General features: G+C 41.2%; 1 protein-coding gene across 1 annotated transcript in view; it reads right to left on the reverse strand.

Moving 5' to 3' along the window:
* Positions 1–14,694, reverse strand: part of SVEP1 (sushi, von Willebrand factor type A, EGF and pentraxin domain containing 1) — a 184,273-nt gene extending 169,579 nt beyond the window's left edge. Inside the window, exon 1 of the mRNA XM_004269347.4 lies at positions 13,910–14,694. Within this exon, the coding sequence (XP_004269395.1) occupies positions 13,910–14,446 (537 nt within the window). The 5' untranslated portion in view covers positions 14,447–14,694. The remainder of the gene's footprint in view (positions 1–13,909) is intronic.
* Between the last annotated feature and the right edge of the window lie 6,347 nt (positions 14,695–21,041).

Below are 21,041 nucleotides of genomic sequence, written 5' to 3' on the forward strand. Positions count from 1 at the left end.
CGTTCTCTTTTGAACTCATTGGATGTTCTCTTCTAGAGGTGCTGTGGGGTTTGCCTCCTGGACCAGATTTAGGGAAAAAAGGTAAGAATTCACGCCTAAGATGCTACTCAGCACTTTCTATTTCTCCCCTGGGAAAGTGGTCTAAAGGGTGAATTTGCTAAAATTATTATAACTTCTCATTTAAGAAGCCAAGCATTCACTGGATATTCCTTTAAGAAGATGTCATAGCCATCCTTGCTTTAGTTAGAAATCATAGAAGCATAATACTATCTCTGATATACTAAAGTTAAAAATACTGAATACTAAGGTTATAATAAATATCATTTTCTAGGTCCTTCAGAAGATATAAAGTCAAATAAGATGTGGTCTCTGTCCTTAACAAGCAGAGGGTAGACAGACATCACCCAGACAACAAGTGCTACCAAAGAGTATGTACCATGTTTCCCTGTAATTTCCCAATCTAATTAGATAACTCCCTCCAGTATTTCCCCACATTTGGGAAAATATCAAATAGGTGAACACAGATGACTCTGCAAAATGTCTGAAAAGAACTGTACTGCTGGGACTTCAGCTACCTCTGCCTCCTAGGTTCCGATACTGGGCCTCATACCTTGAAACCACAGGAGAAACAGGAAATTTCAAAAGAGGAAAAAGTGAAAGGTGATAGAGAAAAAGTCATTGGTACTTCCTGTGTTTGTGGACTAACGATCCCTGGCCCATGTTCAGATCCCACTTCCGGTAGTACACCCAGTAACTTCTCCCTATGCCAGTTGTCTGCTTAGCAGGCAATAAAGTGACGCAAGCCCAGTTATTTTCCTTGTTCTCCTTCCCCTATGGAAAAGTCACGCACCCTTGCTTTGCCAAACGTTGGCAGGGCAGGCTGTTCCTCTGAGGCCTCTTTCTGCCTGCAACACCCGCCCCGTCCCATATCCCAGCATCTGTATCTCTTTGTCTGAGGGCTTCCTTTGGAGACCACTCTATTCACTGGCAGGGGAGGTGAGAGCGGCAGAGAATTAATGCTCTCCAGAGAGAGGCCCTCAACAGTGACTGATGAGAGTAGGTCTATAAATGCCCCCAGATCCCTCTCTGCTGTGTTCACTCAAAGGCTTGAATTCCACCCCGGCTCCTACTGGGATTAAGCACAAATTACCTTTCCTGTAACTGCTGGTTCCCTTCCTGGCTCACATCCTGACTCTCCTAGCAATGTTTACTAGGTTTGTTTACCTCCCAAACAAGCTACTTGCACTCGAATCCTCATCTCAGTTCCGCTTCAGGCAGAACCCCAACGGAGACACTGGCTCTGTCTCTGGCTTGCACTGTCTCCATTCAATCGGCACAGGAGCAAATCAAGGCTTCTGCCCAAGTAAATTTCCAACCAGTACAGAGAATGCTGGTCTCCCCTTCACTTAGCTGCTGGAAGGGGAAAGTCCTCTATGAGGGCCAGGAGAGATTAGCCTTCCAGTAGGAACTCTGCTCTCCCCAAAGGCAAAGATCCCCAATGCCTGCTCTGTTTCTGGGTCTCAGTTTTTCCCTCGCTTCTCCGCCCTCTGACGGTATAAACGAGACCAGGGTGCTAGGCGGAGGCTGAGGGAAATGGCTGATCGTGTAGGGCCTGCTCTGCGCAGCATCCAACCATTTCCTCTGAGGGAACGCATCAAAGTTGTTGGTGGCGCTCTTTAAAATGTGGAATATTCAGCGCTCATTAGTTTAAGCCACAGGTCCCAGTGCCAAATCTGAGACCACAGTGAAAGTCCTACATCACGCCCTGCTGCCGATGAGTACTTAAAATGCAGATTTTTACTACCGATTAGCTACAAATAGCCTAAACTTTGGTATCTTTATTGCTAGAAACTTCCAACAATAACTGCCTGAAATCACCACTTTGGGAGCAACATTTAAAAGCCAAGCATGCATATTTTGAAGGAAATTGTGACTAAAAAGAGAGAAGTCTTGGCTAGAAACAGTACTGTGAAAAACACAAACAAGCAAATAAAAATTGCTTAACTTCTTTCTAAGTCCACTGCAGATTCATCTGGAAAGGTAACGCCTATAAAATAGGATCAAGACAATGAGGCCTTATTTGCAGATACAACTTGATTGGTGTAAGTCAAAATGAGTGAGCCAAGTTGACAGAGGTACCATTATCAAAATACACTATCAAACAACACAGCTGACTGTGCCTGAACCCTCTCCACCAACAACAGCAGGCAAATAGGCTGCCTGTTTCCGCCCAGGACAAAAACCACACACACAAAACAAAGTGAACCCTGAGAGCTAGAGAAGAATGGATTGTGGAAAATGGGTCCTTTGAGGCAATTTTTTCATTTACATGTGATGATATTAATGGGTTAGAGAATACCTTTCTGCTATGAGAATGTCTTTGATCAGTGAGAGTAAGAGGGATTGACAGGGCAGTGGGTCAGCATCCCTCCTCCAGGTGCGAGAAGCCAAAGGAAGGCCACGTTCCCTAGCCTCTCAGCAAGGTGATGGAGTCAGTTGTTTCCACCATCTGCAGCCTCAACGCTCTACTCTGTGTCACACTGTGGCCAGCCATCAGGTCTCCTCTCCTGAGTGAATACCCACAGGGAGCTTGCCAAGTGGTGAAACAACCACTGTCATCTGCGCGCAGATTTTTATGTGAGTTTGGATCCTGAAGACGCAAGGTGACACTAGGAGGGAGGAAAGGGACAGCTGGAGGGCATAACGGGATCTGTAGGGTCAGTGCTTTCAACCCAGGACAATTCTCCAGTCCTGATGGACTCCGTACAATAGCATTTGGCATTCGGGAAAAAAAAAAAAAGATTGGAATTGTTTCACTTCGATTTCCTGATCATCAGCTAAAGCATTATTTTATTTCTTAAAGCAGAGCTGTTTCGTGGGATAGTATACAAAGTTTGCATGACAATTTAGATAAAAGCTGAGATTCAAAAGGATTTTATACTTGAGACCGACCGCTTCAGGCTATGCCTCCAGATGCCCCAAAGGCATGTCTTCAATCATCTGTACCCAGGTGAGCAATGATATTTCACTTCCTAGTAAGTAATACATGTTCGTTATAGTTTTTCAAAAGCAGAAGAAATGGATTTAAACAGGTAAATATACTGCCTATAGACAACTACTGTTAATATTTTGACATTTTTCTTCTCAGTTGTTTTCCTGAGTGCATAATTTTATGAAATTGGACTTTTATATATACAGTTTTATACAGTGATGGTAAACACACAGAGAGTTTTGGCTCATTTCATATGATATTTGGCCAATCTACGATGTCATTAAATAATCTTTAAAGACACGATTTTACTGAATATATTTCACTGTGGATGTGTTTTTATTCTGTTAACCTTGGAAGTTGGTTGCTGCTGCCTCTAGTTTCTGGGTGGAGTGTCAGCCATCAGAGTTACCCTCTGGTCCCCTGACACCCCCATTCTCACCCTGCCCCTGGGGAGGAAGGCTTCCTCATCTCCTCCCTCTCCCCTTTTCTTTGGCCTTGGGCTGCCAGTCTGTAGTTTACAGAGGTAGGCTCCATGTGCCCAGCACTGCCTGTTCCAGGGGATGCAAGTCAATCTAATTTAGAGATTCAGTATTAGGTTGCTGTGCACCTAAGCCTGCATTAAGCAGGAGATGTGGGCATGCTTGATTCTCCACCTGACTTCTCTGTCGTATTATAATTCAACTGATTTAGAACTCAGGAGAGGTGAAGAAAGGTGTCATTTATTAAGCCCTCCCAAACCATAGCCAATTGTTTCTAAAGTCCTATTCCAAGGAATGCTGGGATGAACATCCTTTTACAGGAATCTTTGTGTGTTTCTTGAATTATTTCTTATGAGACGCTCCTTGGTGGGTAATTTAGTTTTACGATTTATACTTTTAAGACTGCAAACATACTGACAACTTACCACATTGCTCTGGAAACATGCTACCAATTTTAAATACACAGATGTATTGTTAATGTTCTACATTACGAGAAAGGAGGCTATTAAGAGGAAGACCTTGAAGACAGAAGAAAGAAGGAGAAATATTCAGTAGAAGGTATTCCTGGGCTGAGGGAAGAGCCCATTACTCTAATAAAGGTGAGGAAGTATGGTTAAATAGAGATGCATACAAGTTTAGAGGTGGAACTAGTGGAAATTTGAGAGAGTTCATATCTGAGAAAATTAGAAGTGTATGTATTTTAACCATATACACATATATACATTTTAAATATCACCTTTGAAATTTTATAAAACTCTACTTTACATTAGCAACCAGTATATCCTATAACTAGGTGCAGTAGGATGGGCATTAAACGACGACGGCTACCAGGAGCGTTTCAGAGGGAATTACGAAAAGAGTGCATCGAACTCACGTACCTCAAAATATATTTTATACACTCTAGCGATAACTTACAACTGGAAAAATATCCAACTTGGACTCTACTTAGTAAATAACTAAGTAAATTTACTAAGCAAACGAATTTTACTCTGTAAATGATTCAATCTTGTAATAAGCCCTGCTAAGAACTTAAAATTTTTTTTCTCTATTACTCTTGTAGGAAGTTTTGTCCTTAATTTTGAATGACATCTATTCACACAAAACAAGGTAGCCATCACGATTTCAACATATGTAGCAACTAGACTCAGCTCCTCAAGTTTATAGTTTTCGGGTTCACTGCAACTAGGAAAGAAAGAATGCTCTGAATTTGAAACATTGTTATTGCTTGACACTTTACACAAATAAAACGCAACTGGTTGAATGACCTAATGACAAAGGCAGACAGCAAAGAAGATGAATATTTAAAAAATCTTTTCATCAAGATGGATAAGAAAATGCACCTACTAATGCACTGCGTATTTCAGTTCCTTCTCACTATCATTCATTTCAAATGAAGTGCTGTAACAACATTCATGGGCTACAACATCTCCCAGAACGTTTCCTATCCACAATTGGCCTCCAAACCAAAGCAGGTTACTGTACGTAAGCAGATTCTATGCCAGAAATACATTCTTCATATGGCCGGGGGGGATTTAGAGAACAGTGTTAAAAACCTACGGGAAAGGCAGAGATAATACAGAACAGGAAATTCCTTTTAATGTAGAAGTCTCTTAACCTGACAGCTTCCTCTGAAAAGCCAAAGAAGAACCATGTTTTCCTGAGAAAGGTTCATGTGGATTTACTAACTGACAACAAAATATTGATTATATTTTGTGGGATGCATTTTTCCCCCCATCTCTCTCAGTATAATCTTTTATTTGGGAGTGAATGCCATATTATTGAGAAGCTTCTAGGAAACTAACATAGGAAGTTTCTGTTGCCAAAATTTAAATAGACTGCTCAGGAACTTTGAGAGTTTTTCTAAAACAAAAAGCATGATCAGGCACAAGGACAAAGGTATTTTTTAGTTAGGCAAGGCCTGACTCTTCCATCTTGAGCTGGGCCATTTGAGGAAGAAACGAAATGGGATTTCCAGATATTTCTCTGGTTAGACATACACTCTTCCTGACACACTGGTTTGGTAAAGACCACTCATCACTTCCTCAGTATCCACACTCTCCTTCCTCTTCAGTAACAAAACTCTGTAAAGCTAAGGATGGGATTGAGACCAAGTCCCCCTCAGTGAGATCTACGTGGAATTATTGTGTGAATTGCTACAGAGTCTTCTTAAATAGCAATATGACTGTCTTTATCTTTTCTTGCCTCCTGGAATGAGCCCCTGATGGTAGGAGCTCCAACAGCTATCTTGGACCATGAGGTGACCTGAAGATGATAGAACAGAGGTCTGAAAGAGAGGACTCTGGGTCCCTGAAGACATCAGACAGCTGCCATATTAGCTCTGACTTTTCTATTCAAGACTTAATTTGAGAGAGATACAACTGTTTATCATGTTTAAGCTAGTGGTACTTTAGATTTTGCTACTACATCCAGCTAAATTTAATCTCAGCTAATATTGGGTTAAAAAGGAAGCTCAGAGGACAAACTAGAAGGGATTATACCATCTCAGGCTCTGCCAGTGATTGGTCCCTGTTAGAGTGTGGAACACAATCAAGGATCACAAAATGGAATTCTAAGTGCCAGGTGGGGATGCTGAGGAGAGAAATCACACCCAGAATTGTTACACACCCCAATCTGTCAAGAGTAAGCCCCACATGGACATATACACACTACCAAATGGTAAAATAGATAGCTAGTGGGAAGCAGCCACAAAGCACAGAGAGATCAGCTCGGTCTCTCTAGACCACCTAGAGGGGTGGGATAGGGAGGGTGGGAGGAAGATGCAAGAGGGAGGAGATATGGGGATATATGTATATGTATAGCTGATTCACTTTGTTGTAGGGTAGAAACTGGCACACCACTGTAAAGCAATTACACTCCAATAAAGATGTTAAAAAAAAAAAAAAGAGTAAGCCCCAAACTCAGATTTTTAAAAAATCCTATCTCCTGATTTTAAAATGCTTGCCAAAATTAAAACATACATTAAATATACATATGTATTTTAAAATATACAAATACGTACACACACACACACACACATATATATATATATGCACCTGCACACACACAGATAGGCCATATATATATCACACACATTAAGGGCCAATTGAAAAGCACCCACAGAATGACTATGGCCTTAAAGCCATGGTTTTTGTCTTCTGGGTTAAATTGGCATTATATCTTATGTAACACTTTAGAAGCTCTGGAGATGGGATTTCCTTCTTCTCCCTGGCTTTTGATACAACTCAACAAATGGAGGTAATACGTAAGATGTGGGTGGGGTGAGGGGTGGTGGGGAGGAGAAAGACCAGATGACAAAACGGACACTGGATTGACTCTACCTTCGGCATTTATTCAGCCCTGTGAGTACCATTTAGTTACCTAACCTCTCCTAGTATCCAGGTCTTTTCTGTAAAACTGATTCTGTAAAATCATAACATGAAAGCGCTTCATAAATTACAGATCACTTTACAAATGAAAGGTGTATCTGGTCAAGAATGAATACATTTAATAATTCTACTTCATGGTCACTGTTAAGAGAAATCCTCTCTAGCACACTGTACCAAGAGGACACTGGGGAAGGCTTTCCTATCCTCTGACCACAGAAGTGAAGTAGGACAGAGCAGTCTGCCCTTCCTCTGTGTTTAAGCATTCAGTCTTTGACCAAGTACCCTCATCATGCATTCCAACCAAACACCATATAATACTGACAGCCAACAGTGATAAGTGTCTTTAACAGTAGCATACGTGCACCCTCTTAATACATATCACAGTGTCCTGTATGCTGGACATAACAAAACTAATAAATAAAATACACAGATACCAGACTAAGAAGAAATTAGAATTCAATATCTGACAATTATTTGCTCTCTCTCCAAATAAATTTCAGTACCATCTTTGCCTGGGAAATATACGAGAGGTCTGGATCTATTTTATGCACTGAGGATTCATTCATTCCTTCATTCCTCATTCACACTTCTAAAGTATAGATGGGATTACAAAAGAAGTTCCTACAGAAGACCAAGGCAACAGGAGAATTGTTTTAAAGTTTAAGAAGCACAAAAGAGAGAACACTTCCAGAGCTGTATTTAGCAAGATGATCTTTCCAGCATCAAAAAAGAACTTAGCTCCTTCAACGGTGAGTAATTCTTGACATCTAAATCATGCTCTGAGTTTGGAACAGCTGAATCCACTGCAGATTGTATGACTCCCCTCTACCTCTTCCAATAGGGAAGGAGAACCCAAACTTTGCTTATTCCTTCAGCATCTGGGCCATCAGAAAGACTGCTTCATAGGCTATTATGGGTTCATTGTATAGAAATAAAATAGCCTTAATTTTATTCATCAGGGTTTTAATCTGGTGGCATCTCACACAACTCCAGGTTTTATCAGAACACTTAAAAGGTAAAGGTGTGAACGTGTAGCAGCGTGGACACATAATGACGATGCCCTTCCCTGGAAGCTAGGAAGAGTCTCCGCCTGTCTATTCCCAGTCTTCGGGCCACACCTAAAGCTCAGATTTTTGGCAAGGCAGCACGTTCCCCACCATCAGATCATATTTCTGGAACTCTGGAACAATAAAGAAAGCAGCAGTTTTTTCCAACGGAAGCTCCATGCTATGTTTGTGTAAGAGCTATTTAGCAAAAGTGAAGTGGGATGAGGGGCTCTGATTTTATTATGATGTGAAATGCTTAGGAGTTGAAGAGTTTTGCATTCATAGAGGGGCCAGTCCAAAATATGCACTTCAGGAAAGGCAATTTATAAATACATGTCAGGGAGAAAAACCAAAAGAAAGGTCACTGTGAAACAGTCATCTCTTGGAAAGGAAAAGCTGAAGAGCTTTTCGTTTGTTTTGTCAAAGGCTTTCATGTAATTAAGTTCAAGGTGCTAAATCTTTCCCCCAATCTATTGATTGTGTCTCTGGAGGGAACTGTACTAACTACAGATTTCACTGCTTTTGCCCTATACTCTTTGATGACAGTCGGGGATGGTGCCCCAAAAGAAAACATCTACATTGAAGTTCATCCATTCAAATAAAGTGTGTCTGTGCATACACTCCCCCCATCAAGTGGTACAATTCTGACACCCTATAAAAAATGAAGCAACACTGTTACCCTTTTTGTTTAGTCAATCGTATGTGCTGAGTAGATAACAGCAAATTTCATGTTGGTAAAGGAAATTCTCTATCTTGAAATTTTACATAAGAGGAGACGATGTCTGAATTGGGAGGGGTAGCCATGTACTTGCAAGTGTGTATCTATGTGTTTGCATATTTGTCTGCCTGTGTTTGTGGCTGCGGACAGCTGTGAGGTCATTCAGTGTCAAATGGAAAAGGTTTGAAAAACTCATTTTTCTGGGGAAAATAATGAATAACCTCAAAAATGTCCCCATGATTTTCAATTTCACGTAAAGGCCAGATCACAATCAGTTCCAATATTACCATTCTATGCACACATGGGAATCTGATGAACTGTTTCATCTCCCTGAAGAAATGTCTAAATTTCCAAACAGAACCACACAGTTTATCATTTTCAAACTAATCCTGTGATAAAACAGGCTTGCTTGATCTCTTTGCCAAAATTCACATTCAAACTTCTACTAATACCATTTCTAAACACCAGTCATCTTCTATCAATTTTCTCCATAAATATCATATTCTAATTATACCTAAGCATACTCATCAGAGGCTTGGCAATGTTACAATAAAGACATGTAGGTTTCCAGGTTAGACAGGAACTGAGTCCAGCTGACCCTCTGCTGTACCTTCTCGTAACCCAACCAAAATGAGAAAAGGAAAATAAAGTCAAGGGAAAGTTCAGTTAAAACAAACTTTTGAGAAATTTCTGCTTGTTAGATTACAAACGGATCCAGACTGAAGAAAGGCACTGGGACCCCTATTGGCAATTCCACTTTCCAAGACAGGATGTAGTATTTGGAAGGAGAAAGCTGAAGACAGAGCAGGTCTTGAGGAAAGCAGTTCATACTCAACTCATTACCCATTGAACTGATTTGGATCAACAGTACTGAGAGGCCCTGGGCAGACCTGGCCAAGCCAAACAGAGGAGCTGGTCTATGGCAAGTTTTTCCCTGATGCAGAGGGGTTCTTCCCTGATGGAGTGGGCAGTGACATGAGGAATAAGGCCAGCCTTTGGGACTTCATGAGAACTCAGAGTGGAGGCCAACAGAGGACTGAGTCTACAAAGCTGAACCCTGCCTGGCGTAACTACTTCAATCAAGAGAGGACATCTTTACGGAGTTCTTTTGTGTCTTAAAGGCAAAAGCCTTTCAAACTTCATAGGAAAGGGGAAAAAAAAGCACAAATTAAAAGTAGATTCAACAGATTGATAAAATGGTAGATGCCAGCATCATAAACAAAATTCAAAGGCAAGTGGAACACAGAGAAAAGATACTTGCCGCAGACTTGGCAGCAGGAGGGTTAATATCATTAAGATTTAAAATGCATTTACAAATCACTAAGAAAAAGAAGCACCCTCAAATGAAAGATGGATAATAATCCCCAAATATTTTAAGAGGTATTCAAAAAAAGAGCTATATATGGCCAACAGTACATGAAAAAAGTGTTCAGCCTCACTAATGAGGAAAAACAATATAAAATGGGATTCTAGGGACTTCCCTGGTGGCACAGTGGTTAAGAATCCTCCTGCCAATGCAGGGGACACAGGTTCGATCCTGGTCTAGGAAGATCCCACATGCTGCAGAGCAACTAAGCCCCTGCGCCACAACTAGTGAGCCTGCACTCTAGAGCCCACGAGCCACAACTACTGAGTCCGTGTGACACAATTACTGAAGCCCGCGTGCCTAGAGCCCACGCTCTGCAACAAGAGAAGCCACTGCAACAAGAAGCCCGCGCACAGCAATGAAGAGTAGCCCCTGCTCACCGCAACTACAGAAAAGCTCACACGCAGCAACGAAGACCCAACGCAGCAAAAAAAAAAAAAAAAAGGGATTCTACTTTTCACATATAAATTAGGGGTGTCATGTTCAAATGATACTAACCTGTGTTGGCTGTGTCCTATATACAGACGCAGGCACTACATGTAGGAGTGCAATTTGGTACCCATTTTCTACAAAGCCACTTGGCACACGTAACAAAGGCCTTAAAAAATAGGCATCCTCTTTGAAGGAATAACACCTACCACTTCAGAAATTTGTATTAGGGAAATTATTAGAAATATGATAGTATTGTTTGTAACAGCCTAAATATACAATAATAGGTAATTACATGATAAAAGTAAAAGCACATCCTGTAATGGAATACTGTGTGACCATGAAAAATGACAAAGTAGAAGTGTGTTTCTTATTATGAAAAGAAGACTGCAAAATATGATGGAAAAGTCAAGTTAAAAAAGAGAACATACAATACAATCCTTTTTTGAGTAAACATTATTTATGCACGATATATGTACACATATGAAAACACACCTACTACCTTGACAACTGCAAAAAGAAGGATATGTACCAAAATATTACAGTGTATTTACAGAAATTTTTTCTGATTATTTTATCTTCTACAATAAACACTATCAGTAAAATAAAATGTATTCTTAAAAAACGAATCAAAGAGACTTGGACAAGAATTCAGATACAGAAGTCATGTTTAAAAAAACCAACGTTTCTCTACATCAAGAATAATTGTCTAACAGCTCATACTACTCAATAACAAAAAAACAAACAACCCAATCGAAAAATGGGAATAAGACCTAAATACATGGACTATTACTCAGCCATAAAAAAGAATGAAATAATGCCATTTGCAGCAACATGGATGGACCTAGAGATTATCATGCTAAGCGAAGTAAGTCACAAAGAGAAAGACAAATACCGTGTGACATCACTTATATGTGGAATCTAAAATACAACACAAATGAACATATCTATGAAACAGAAACAGTCTCACAGACATAGAGAACAGACTGCGGTTGCCAAGGGGGAGGGGGAGTGGGGAAGGGAAGGATTGGGAGTTTGCAATTAGCAAATGCAAACTAGTATATACAGGATGGATAAACAACAAGGTCCTACTGTATAGCACAGGGAACTATATTCAATATCTTGTGATAAACCATAATGCAAAAAATATGAAAAAGGATATATATGTATAACTAAGTCACTTTGCTGTACAGCAGAAATTAACACAACACTGTAAATTGACTATACTTCAATAAAATTTTTTAAATTTTTAAAAAGTAAAAGAGGAATAATTGTTTGAAATTTAATTTGAAAAGATGCTATTCATGATAGCAGTATTGAATAGAATACATTTAGGTCTAAATTTGAAAAATATATGCAGGACTTAATTACTAGAAATCTATGACTTTACTGAAGGATGCAAAAAGAACTGGTTATAAATGGACATACCATATTTTTGACTTGGAAGGACTATTATTATAAAATGTAAATAATCCCCAATTTAATTCTATATTTTCTATATTGAAATCAAAATCCTGGCTGGTTTCATTTCGAATATGTGAAAGTGAATTAAAAATTCATATTAAGTAATAAATATATAAGAACCAATTTAAAGAGAAAAGGTAAGAAAAAGGAGAATTTGCACTACCAGATATTTAAATATATTGTAAGGTTATAATAATTAAATCACTTTTTGAAAGCTTAAAAATAATAGATACATAATAGGATAGACTATCCTATCATCCAGGATAATAAAAAATTCATAGAAAGCCAGGAGGAGATCAAATACCCATAAGCTTTTAGTGTATGATAAAAGTGGCATTCAATTAAATTGGAAAAGGATGAATGGCTAGTAAACAAATGATGCTGGGACGATTGGTTAACTATTTATTAAAAAATAAAGTTAGACATCTTTGTCATACCATACACTAAAACAAGCTCCTGACAGATTAAACTGTTAGATGGGAAAATACTTCTCTGATTTGGGAAATGAGAAAGCCATTCTAAGAACATAAGCAAATGTAGGATCTTAAAGACAAAGTTTGATGGATTTGGCTATATACAAATTTAAATCATCCATCTAACAACACTGTGATAAAGAAAAGTAAAAGGCAGTGAACTGGAGAAACATTTGCAGCATGTATAAAAAAGAGTTACCAGTCTTACTATGTAAAGAGCTTTTACAAATCATTAAAATAAACTAACAAACACGTACCATAATTGCAAAATGGGCAAAAATTATGACCCGGTAATTATCAAAGGAAAAATACAAATGCCCAGTAAATGTATCAGAAAATGTTCATTCCCCAGTAAAACTAAAACAACTGAATTTGCTAAAATGATACCTCTATTCACCTACCAAATTGGCAAAGACATTAAAAATATGAGCACATGTTATTGGTGACCATGTGGCAAACTTACTGCTGTGATAACTCTGCTGGTGGGAATGTTAATCTATACAAGCCTCCAAGGGAGAACTGGAAATATGTATCAAGTAGTTTACAAATGTCCGTATCTTTAATTCAGCAACTTTACAGAAATTCTTCCTACAGAAGTAATCAAAGGGGTCCATAAATATTTGTGTTTACCATGACAACAAAAACCTAAGTGTCCAACAACTGGTGACAGGTAAAATAGATCATAGTATATGCACCCATTAGACTAGTATGCAACTTAGGTAGGTATATAATAACTATATTATATTACATATATAATGATGTAGATCATTTCATGATATAACAAATGAAAAATGTAGACTACAAAAGAGCAAGACACCAGTTTGGTTTAAAGTATGTGCAGATGTGCATACTGGGCAAATGTTCAACAACATGTAAACAGTGGCTTTATAAGGGTGATGGGATTAGAGGCTTCGTTCCCCCACCCCGTTTTCCTCCTCTGATTTCATTCATTTCACAAAAATTGGCTTGCTATCATGTGTCTGACATTTCTGTATGCTCCAAATTTTCTTCAACTGAATATGTGTCACGTTGTAATTAGAAAAAGTTAAATTTTGGAAAAGTAAAAGTCCAGCATCTTAAACTGACTTCCTCTACCAGGTGCTAAAAATCTTGTAGAAGACTCAGAGCAACGAAATTCATATTGAAAGCATAAAATCACGTACCAGAGAATTGGCGAAATGTTCAGGTCACTTCACCTCTTACCTTTAGAGACACTTCATAAAACATACTCACCTGTTCCAGTTTGGCCACGGTTTGTCCCTACGAGCGTGAATTGTGAAGGGCATCTCAAGGACCTCTTCCTAAGAGGGTCCTCAAAGACCATTTAATAAGGAGCCTGACATCTTCCTAAGCCTTTAAAATCCATCATCCCAAGGGACCCCACCCACCAACAACAGAAGGGTAGGTATGATTCTGACTTTGGGGATGGGGACGCTTGACTCAGGGTGCTGTGGCTTGCCCTAGGCTGAGCCCGGCTTCGAGCCGGAGAGGCAGCGGTGGGTGGGCAGGGCCGGGGCGCGGGCTGGGGCCGGGGCCGGGAGGGGCGGGCACCTTACCGCGGCTTGCTGGAAGGCGCCCTTGGTGTAGGTGCCGCCACCGCGGTAGGTGATGGCCGGGATCTCGCGGCTGAGCAGCGCGCACTTGTGCTGGTGCGCGCGGCGGGAGGAGATGTAATCGACGCGCGGCACCACGTTGTTCTTGGACGAGAAGGTCACGATGGCCACGCGCGTGGCCGTGGGCACCACGGGGAAGTCGGACAGCAGCTTACGGACGAACTTGAGCTCGCTGAGGAAGTTGGCTTGGCCCACGCTGGACGACTCGTCCACCAGGAAGACGAGCTCCAGGCGCTCGCTGAGCTCCCGCAGCCGCCGCACGCGTCGCCGGAAAGCCTGGCCCAGCCGCTCCACTTTGCTCTCCTCCGCCGCCGCGTCCTCGCCGGGCGCGGGCGGAGCGGGCAGCCGCCCCGGGGTCTCGGGCGCGGCCTCGGGGAAGAGGCGGAAGCTGAAATTGCGCGACGGGGACAGCTGCTGAAAGGTCGCCCAGCCCGAAACGAGCGCCAGACCCCAGCAACAAAAGGCCAGGCGCGCCCACATTGCGCTGGAGACGGAGCGGCCGCCCGGGGCGCAGGCGTCGGCCCGGCGCGGAGAGATGCTCAGCCGCCCGGCTCGCTGAGGGGCGTGCGCGGCGCGGGGCTCGGGGCACGGGACGGCGGCCGCGAGCCTCAGCGCCCTCTCATCTGACACTGGGGACACAGTCCAACCTCCTCCGGCCGCCCGGGGACAAGGGATGGAACGGCGCGCGCTCGCTACCCCTCTCGCTCTCGTCTTTTCTCTCCCCTCTCTCCTCCTCCTCGCTCCCCCTGAAGCCTATAAAATGTTTGAAGGAAAGGGGGCAGTCAAGAAAAATCTCCCGCTTCCCTCCTTCTCTCCCTCCTATCTCTGTCTCTCCCTCTCCCCTCTCCTTCCTCTATCTCTGCCTCTATCTCTCTCCTCCCCCTTCTCATTCTCCTCCCGAGTTCAAGCCAAAGACTCTCGGAGATTCCATGACACCAGAACCCCGCGTCTGTCAGGCTGTCAACATTCCCGCAGCAAGCGCACTAGCGCCGAAGCCCTGATTGATCCCATATGTCTGGCAGGAGCTGCAGAGGAATTCACTGGAGATGGATCCAGATACCGAGAGTGCCACAGTAATTGGAAACACTTCGTAGAGGAAACACACACGGACTGGCCAGGGAGTTGAAAGCATCCTTTGAAAATTGCTTGCTCACCTTTTGTGTCTCTTTTTCCCTCTCCGGTTCCTCAAAGCCCTCACCAAGTGGATGTTTATTTGACTTTCCTGGTGGGGCTTTCTGGTTGTGTGAGTGTGTCCTCTTGAGGGTCGCCTCAGATCACACCATATAAGGGTTGCATCTACCCCTATGCAGCCCATAGGGATGATTTGTCATGGTGCTGCATTCATGCATTTATTTATTCATCCACTTGGTCACTCCTTCATTCAGTCAACAAATAGTTTTGAGCACCTATTGTGTGCCAGGACACCTGGAATATAAGGAGGAACACAAATTGACATAGATCTTGTCCCCAAGGAACTTATAGGGTAACAAGTGACGTGACCATTAACCAGATATTTCACAAATAATGTATATAATTACAGCTGACCATGCTAAGGCTATGAAGGAGATCTTAGGCAGATAGATTTGACCTTAGAAGACCAGGGAAGCATTTGCGGAGGACATAAAGTTTGAGCTGAAATCTGATGATGAGCAAGGGTCCCTTTTCCCCAGTCCTCTTTCACGTGCCCGGTGGTCTGTTTCAACAGGTGAGACCCATAGAGGGCTATTTCCTTGGCTTTGAATGGTACCTGGCACATAGCTACTTTGAAACACAAGTTGCCACCTGGGGGTAGTTTTTCCAAAACAAAATCCCGAAAGGGATGGTGCAAGTGCAAAGAAGGAGTAAACTTTGCGTAAGAGGTGGAGTAAACTTTGTAAAAATGATTCTAGCTAGGAGTCAGGAGCCTGGTGTAGATATGCCTCTGCAATTATATAAATCCTCTGAACCAAGACACTTCCAACGCTTGGCTTCAATTTCCACATCTGTTTCATGATGGAATTCAATGATCTCAGAGTTTCCTTTGTCTCTAATATTAGATGATTTAATTCCATCTACATTTAATGAAATACCTTCACAGTATATTGGTTGAAATGTTAGGGCTCTTGGAGTCTGTTTGCCCAGAATGAAGTCTTGGCTCTGCCATTCAGTAGTGGTATGACCTTGACATTAGTTTGCTCATCTGTAAAATGGAGTAATAATAATAGCATATTAAAGGTTATTGTGAGGATATAATCATAAAAACAAAGTTCTTAGGCTAGTGCTTAGACTATAGCATGTACTCTACAAATGCTGGTTGCTATTATTGCCACATTTAGCCATAAATACTCTTCAAATCCTCATTTTTCTAGGATTTTTCTATTTGACCATCTACCGTGCTAGAATATTAGATACTGAGGATTTAAAGCTGAATAAGACTCAGTTCCAGTCTTCCAGAGTTCACAGGATATCAGAAGAGAACACAGACTTGCAAACAATTACAGAGCAGTAGGATGATTGCAAGGATGGAGAGAGCAAGGAGAGAAAGTTCTCGATCTTCCCCGGGAATAAGCAAGACCTCATTTGAGCTGAGACTTTAAAAAAAGAGAAAGTCTGTCCAAATTTCACCTACTCGGTGTTATTTCGACTACATCATTAAGAGCTAACATTTTAGGACCTTTATGTGCCAGGCACTGTGGCAGCTACTATGCGTATTTGCTCATATGCTCCCAAAGAAACCCAGGGATGTAGACGATTGCTTTAGGACTTTCTGGTTGCAAGCAATAGGCACCCAACTTCTCCTTGCTGTAAACAAGAAAGGATTGCTTTGCTCAGTAACTAAACTGGACAAAAGGTAGTGGTGGACTGGTCTCAAAAAGCCTTGGAAAAGGAAATCAAGAACTACGTAAGTCTTCCATTTTTCTCTCTCTTCTGCTTCTCTTTGCATGTTGGATTAAGTTTCTGTCTTTGGATTTATGACCTGAGAAGGAACGACTCTTCCCCCTAAGCTCAAGTTAAAAAAAAAAATCAAGAAAAACCACCACCCCCATGACCCTAAAGAAAGACTCCACTGAAGCAAGCATGGGTTATATGCCCATTCCTTAGCCCAGCACTGTGATGAAGGGGATGGGCCATTATAATTGTCCTAACTTAGGTCATATGCTCACTGTGGCAGAGACTCCTAGTCACCTACCTACCATATCTGGTCTCCCCTTCTTGAATAGCTATAGAGCTCTTGAGTTTTAGCTGGGCACAAAGGTACCCAAAATAAAGATTACATATCCCAGCCTCCCTTACAGATGAATGCGGCCATGATACTAGAATCTGGGTAATGACATATAAATCCTGGTTCTGTGTGGCAGCTTCGAGAAAACCTCTTTAAAAGACAGCTGCTTCTTTTGTTGGTTGTCTCCTTTCTTCCCTTATTCCATTTTCTGCCTGGAACATGAATATGGTGTCAGACCTCTAGCAGCCATCTTGGATCATGAGAATAATGGTCACATTATAGCAACAGCTGAGTAGTAATCTAGAACGAGCCTGGGTTCCTGCAGACTTCACAGAGGAAAACCACCACAGTCATCTCAGATTGCCTATCTACCCCTTTTAATTGAGTTTTCCTGTTACATTCAGCTGAACTTGATCCTGTATAATAAACTCAAACCTGTAGCCGTGGAAGCTATCCTCTCAATATATGCTTGCATAAATGCTATGGCAGAGAAAAGAGGACATACATAGTGAGTTACTCACTACCCCCAAAAGTGACACACATCACTTCTGCTTCATTTCATTGTCCAAAAAAAGATGCATGGCCATGTCCAATTCCAAAGGTTGGGAAGTACAATCCTACCATAGTCCTAGAGAGCAGAAAGTAGAAATATTTAGTGAACAGAGCAAATAATGACCATATTGAGTCACCTGAATTGGGAAGACAGTTGAGTTCAAAAAGCAAAGTGGAGACAAAACCCTGGGAAGCTTAGTCTGCCCTAAAATTGAGGAGGTTCCTATAGGAAAGTTATAAATCAATTTCTGCAGGGACTTCCTGATCTTTAGTTTGGGATAGTAAATTCACCTGATGCCTGCTGTATTACATATAACTGTGATGAATTACGTAGCAGTGGTTGACTCTAGCAGGAGTTTGTAATTGAGAAGCTGTGGACATTTGATTAAATTCTTCTTTTCTACATTTTTCATCCCATGAAAAATGTTCCAGAAGCAACCTAAAGGTACTGAAATAACATGGAGCCAGACTGAGAAAAAACTACCTGGGATTCATCTCATGACATAAAGACTTACGTGGAAAAAAAAAAAAAAAAAACGTGTGTTGGTGGTGTAAGGGATGGGGCATGCCTTATATTTTTCTCACCACCTGCACCCTGATCAACAAGAAAGTGAACCTCAATCCCTGTCTATCCAATGGGACTTGTGTAAAGGACACCCACCTTCACCCCACCCTTCACTGCAACCACCTTCCTACATTAAAGCAGGTGCTGTAAAAAGACAGGACAGATTGTAGGGGGGAGAGCTAGAAGGGGAAGTGAGGAAGAAAGAAGAGAGTGGTGCCGGCAAAGGTCCTTCTGAGATGTCAAGAATCAAGTCCCGTAAATGGAAGCAGAGGCAGGAAAAGTTTCAGTTTCCATGCATGTTGGGCATAGTATCTTGTTTTGTTTTAAAATCTATCGCACAGTGTTAGTGAATCACAGCGACAGGCAGTAGGGACAGTAGGAAGATGCCACCTTGTGACTGTATTTTATAAGACTATCAGTTGTGAATTTAACAAAGATATTCTCCCGTGCACAGATTGTTTCTTTAAGTAGAAGTATCTGAAGATGGAGTTCATGATGGAAAAGTCTTAGCAGTGGACACTGTAAACAATTAAAAAGCAGTAAACATAAGAAAATGTTATAACGCTAGATACAGATAAAAAATTTTAAATACATATCATTTTATGTGTCTTATTTCATTTAATCCTGCCATAAATCCTGAAATATAGTGGGTACTCCATTTTTATGGGTGAAGAAATAAAGCTATATGAGGTAGCCATAAAGCCTGGAAATAAAAATGGTTTATTGCTATTACATTTCAAGGCATGGTGTGTTTAACGTGTTGTCCCTTGCTAGCAGCGCAAGCTTGCAGTGAAGGTGGCAATTAACACATCATGTGTGTCCATCCCTGCATTTGTATGTACAGTGCACTGCCTCAGATAATTTTGGTCTCTGATTTCTGTGGACAAAACCTGAGCCTTTAACAAGCCCCAGAGGAAGGAATCAAGGGAGTTCAGAGCTGGCAGCTTCCTTCACACAACCATGTCAGCCAAACCAGTTTTGGAAATTATCCAACCAGTCCCTCACCTTCTGGCTTAATGGGTGGTGAGTGTGCCAGCCTGTTGGAACCACTCCTGGTACCCTTCCCCTAGCCTGTCATATGCTGGCATTAACTGGTTACATGATAAAATACATCTTTTCAGACACGTTACTTCCAAGAAAAATGGTCCCGAGACACGTGCTTTCCACAGGTCACACCACACCATCACCTCTGCCTTGTGTTTGGGTGGCTGAAGTTCAGTGTGGGTTGTCTTGATGACCTGTGGACCCAGCATTGCATCTACTGTTTGCCTCCCCTTTTACATAAAAAGTAGCTTGGTCTCAGTCTTTGGCATTCTTATCCAGGAGATCTGAGCTCCTTGAGCACATTTCCAAACAACAATTGGGATTATCCTCAGCTAAAGTTTGTAGGATTTAACATCTTGAACTGGTGAAAGGCACGTGGATTGAGAATTTTTCATGTGGTACTGAGAAGTACCCCCAGTTTCTAGAATGCTCTTTGAGCTGCCTATTATGTCCGCAGTGACCATTTCCTTTACCTCTTCAGAAACAGTCATCCACAAAACAGTGTGCCCAAAACATTGCCTGTGTTCTTGAATTTATGAACCAGCCTTCCAAAGGTGCTCTCTTCCAGGACACGCACTGAAGGACTCTTAGATTCACTGACAGGACCAGCCCTCATGTCCACTTAGAAGTACAGCATAGTGTGTTCATCTTTCATCATCTTCAACCTGTAAAAAATAAAATAGCATCATTTATGTTTCTAGATATTATATCCAAGGTCAAGGCTTGAACCAAACTCCATTTGTGATTTTCACCGTAATTCTTGAGGTTGCTCTGCTAAAAACAAATAATAATAATGATAAAAGTTTTTAAAAGGCATATTCTTTTTATCTTTTCTTTCTCCCACCAGTGTGTGGAATACAAAGAGATCAGTAAAGATAATTTCCTGTTGACAAATTATGACACCACCACTCCCATCCGGAGGCAGCTATAACTATAGTTACTTTATAAAGTTTATTTTTAAATTATCATGCAGTAAAATTAACTTTTTGTGGGTGTACAGCTCCATGAATTCAAACACATATACAGATTCATGTAACCACACCCACAATCAGGCGACAGAACAGTTCCATCACTCCAAAAAACTCCCTTTGCAGTTACACCCTCCCCTCACTCCTAATCCCTGGCAACCCACTGATCTGTTCTCCATCACTATGTTTTGTCTTTGCAAGAATCATATAAACGGAATCATACAGTGTGTAATTTTCTGAGACTAGCTTTTTTCACTCAGCAAAAGAACTCTGAAATTCATCTAAGTTTGTGTACAGGTGTTTATATGAAGTTAAATTTTTACTGACTTAGACTAAATACCCAGGGATAGGATTACTAAATCATATGGTAAAGTATGTTTAATGTTTTAAGAAACTGCACAAATGTTTTTCAGAGTGGTACATGTACCATTGCTCATTCACAATAGAAATGTATCAGTTCTAGTGGTTCTGCATCCCATCCAGCACCCGGTACTGCGTGTGTGTGTGTACGTACGCATATAATTGTATGGGTACATATATATAATATATATATAATATATATAATTCTAGATTGATAGCCCTCTTTCTCTGTCATCTTGAGTCCACTATTGAGCCCATTCAGCAAATTTTAAATTTCAGTTATTATATTTTTCAGTTCTACAATTTTAATTTGATTCTTCTTTATATCTTCTATTTGTTGGAAGAACATTTCTATTTTTCCATTTGTTCAAGGGAGTTTATAAT

Source organism: Orcinus orca, chromosome 6 (assembly GCF_937001465.1).
Source record: "Orcinus orca chromosome 6, mOrcOrc1.1, whole genome shotgun sequence".
Classification (NCBI taxonomy): domain Eukaryota; kingdom Metazoa; phylum Chordata; class Mammalia; order Artiodactyla; family Delphinidae; genus Orcinus; species Orcinus orca.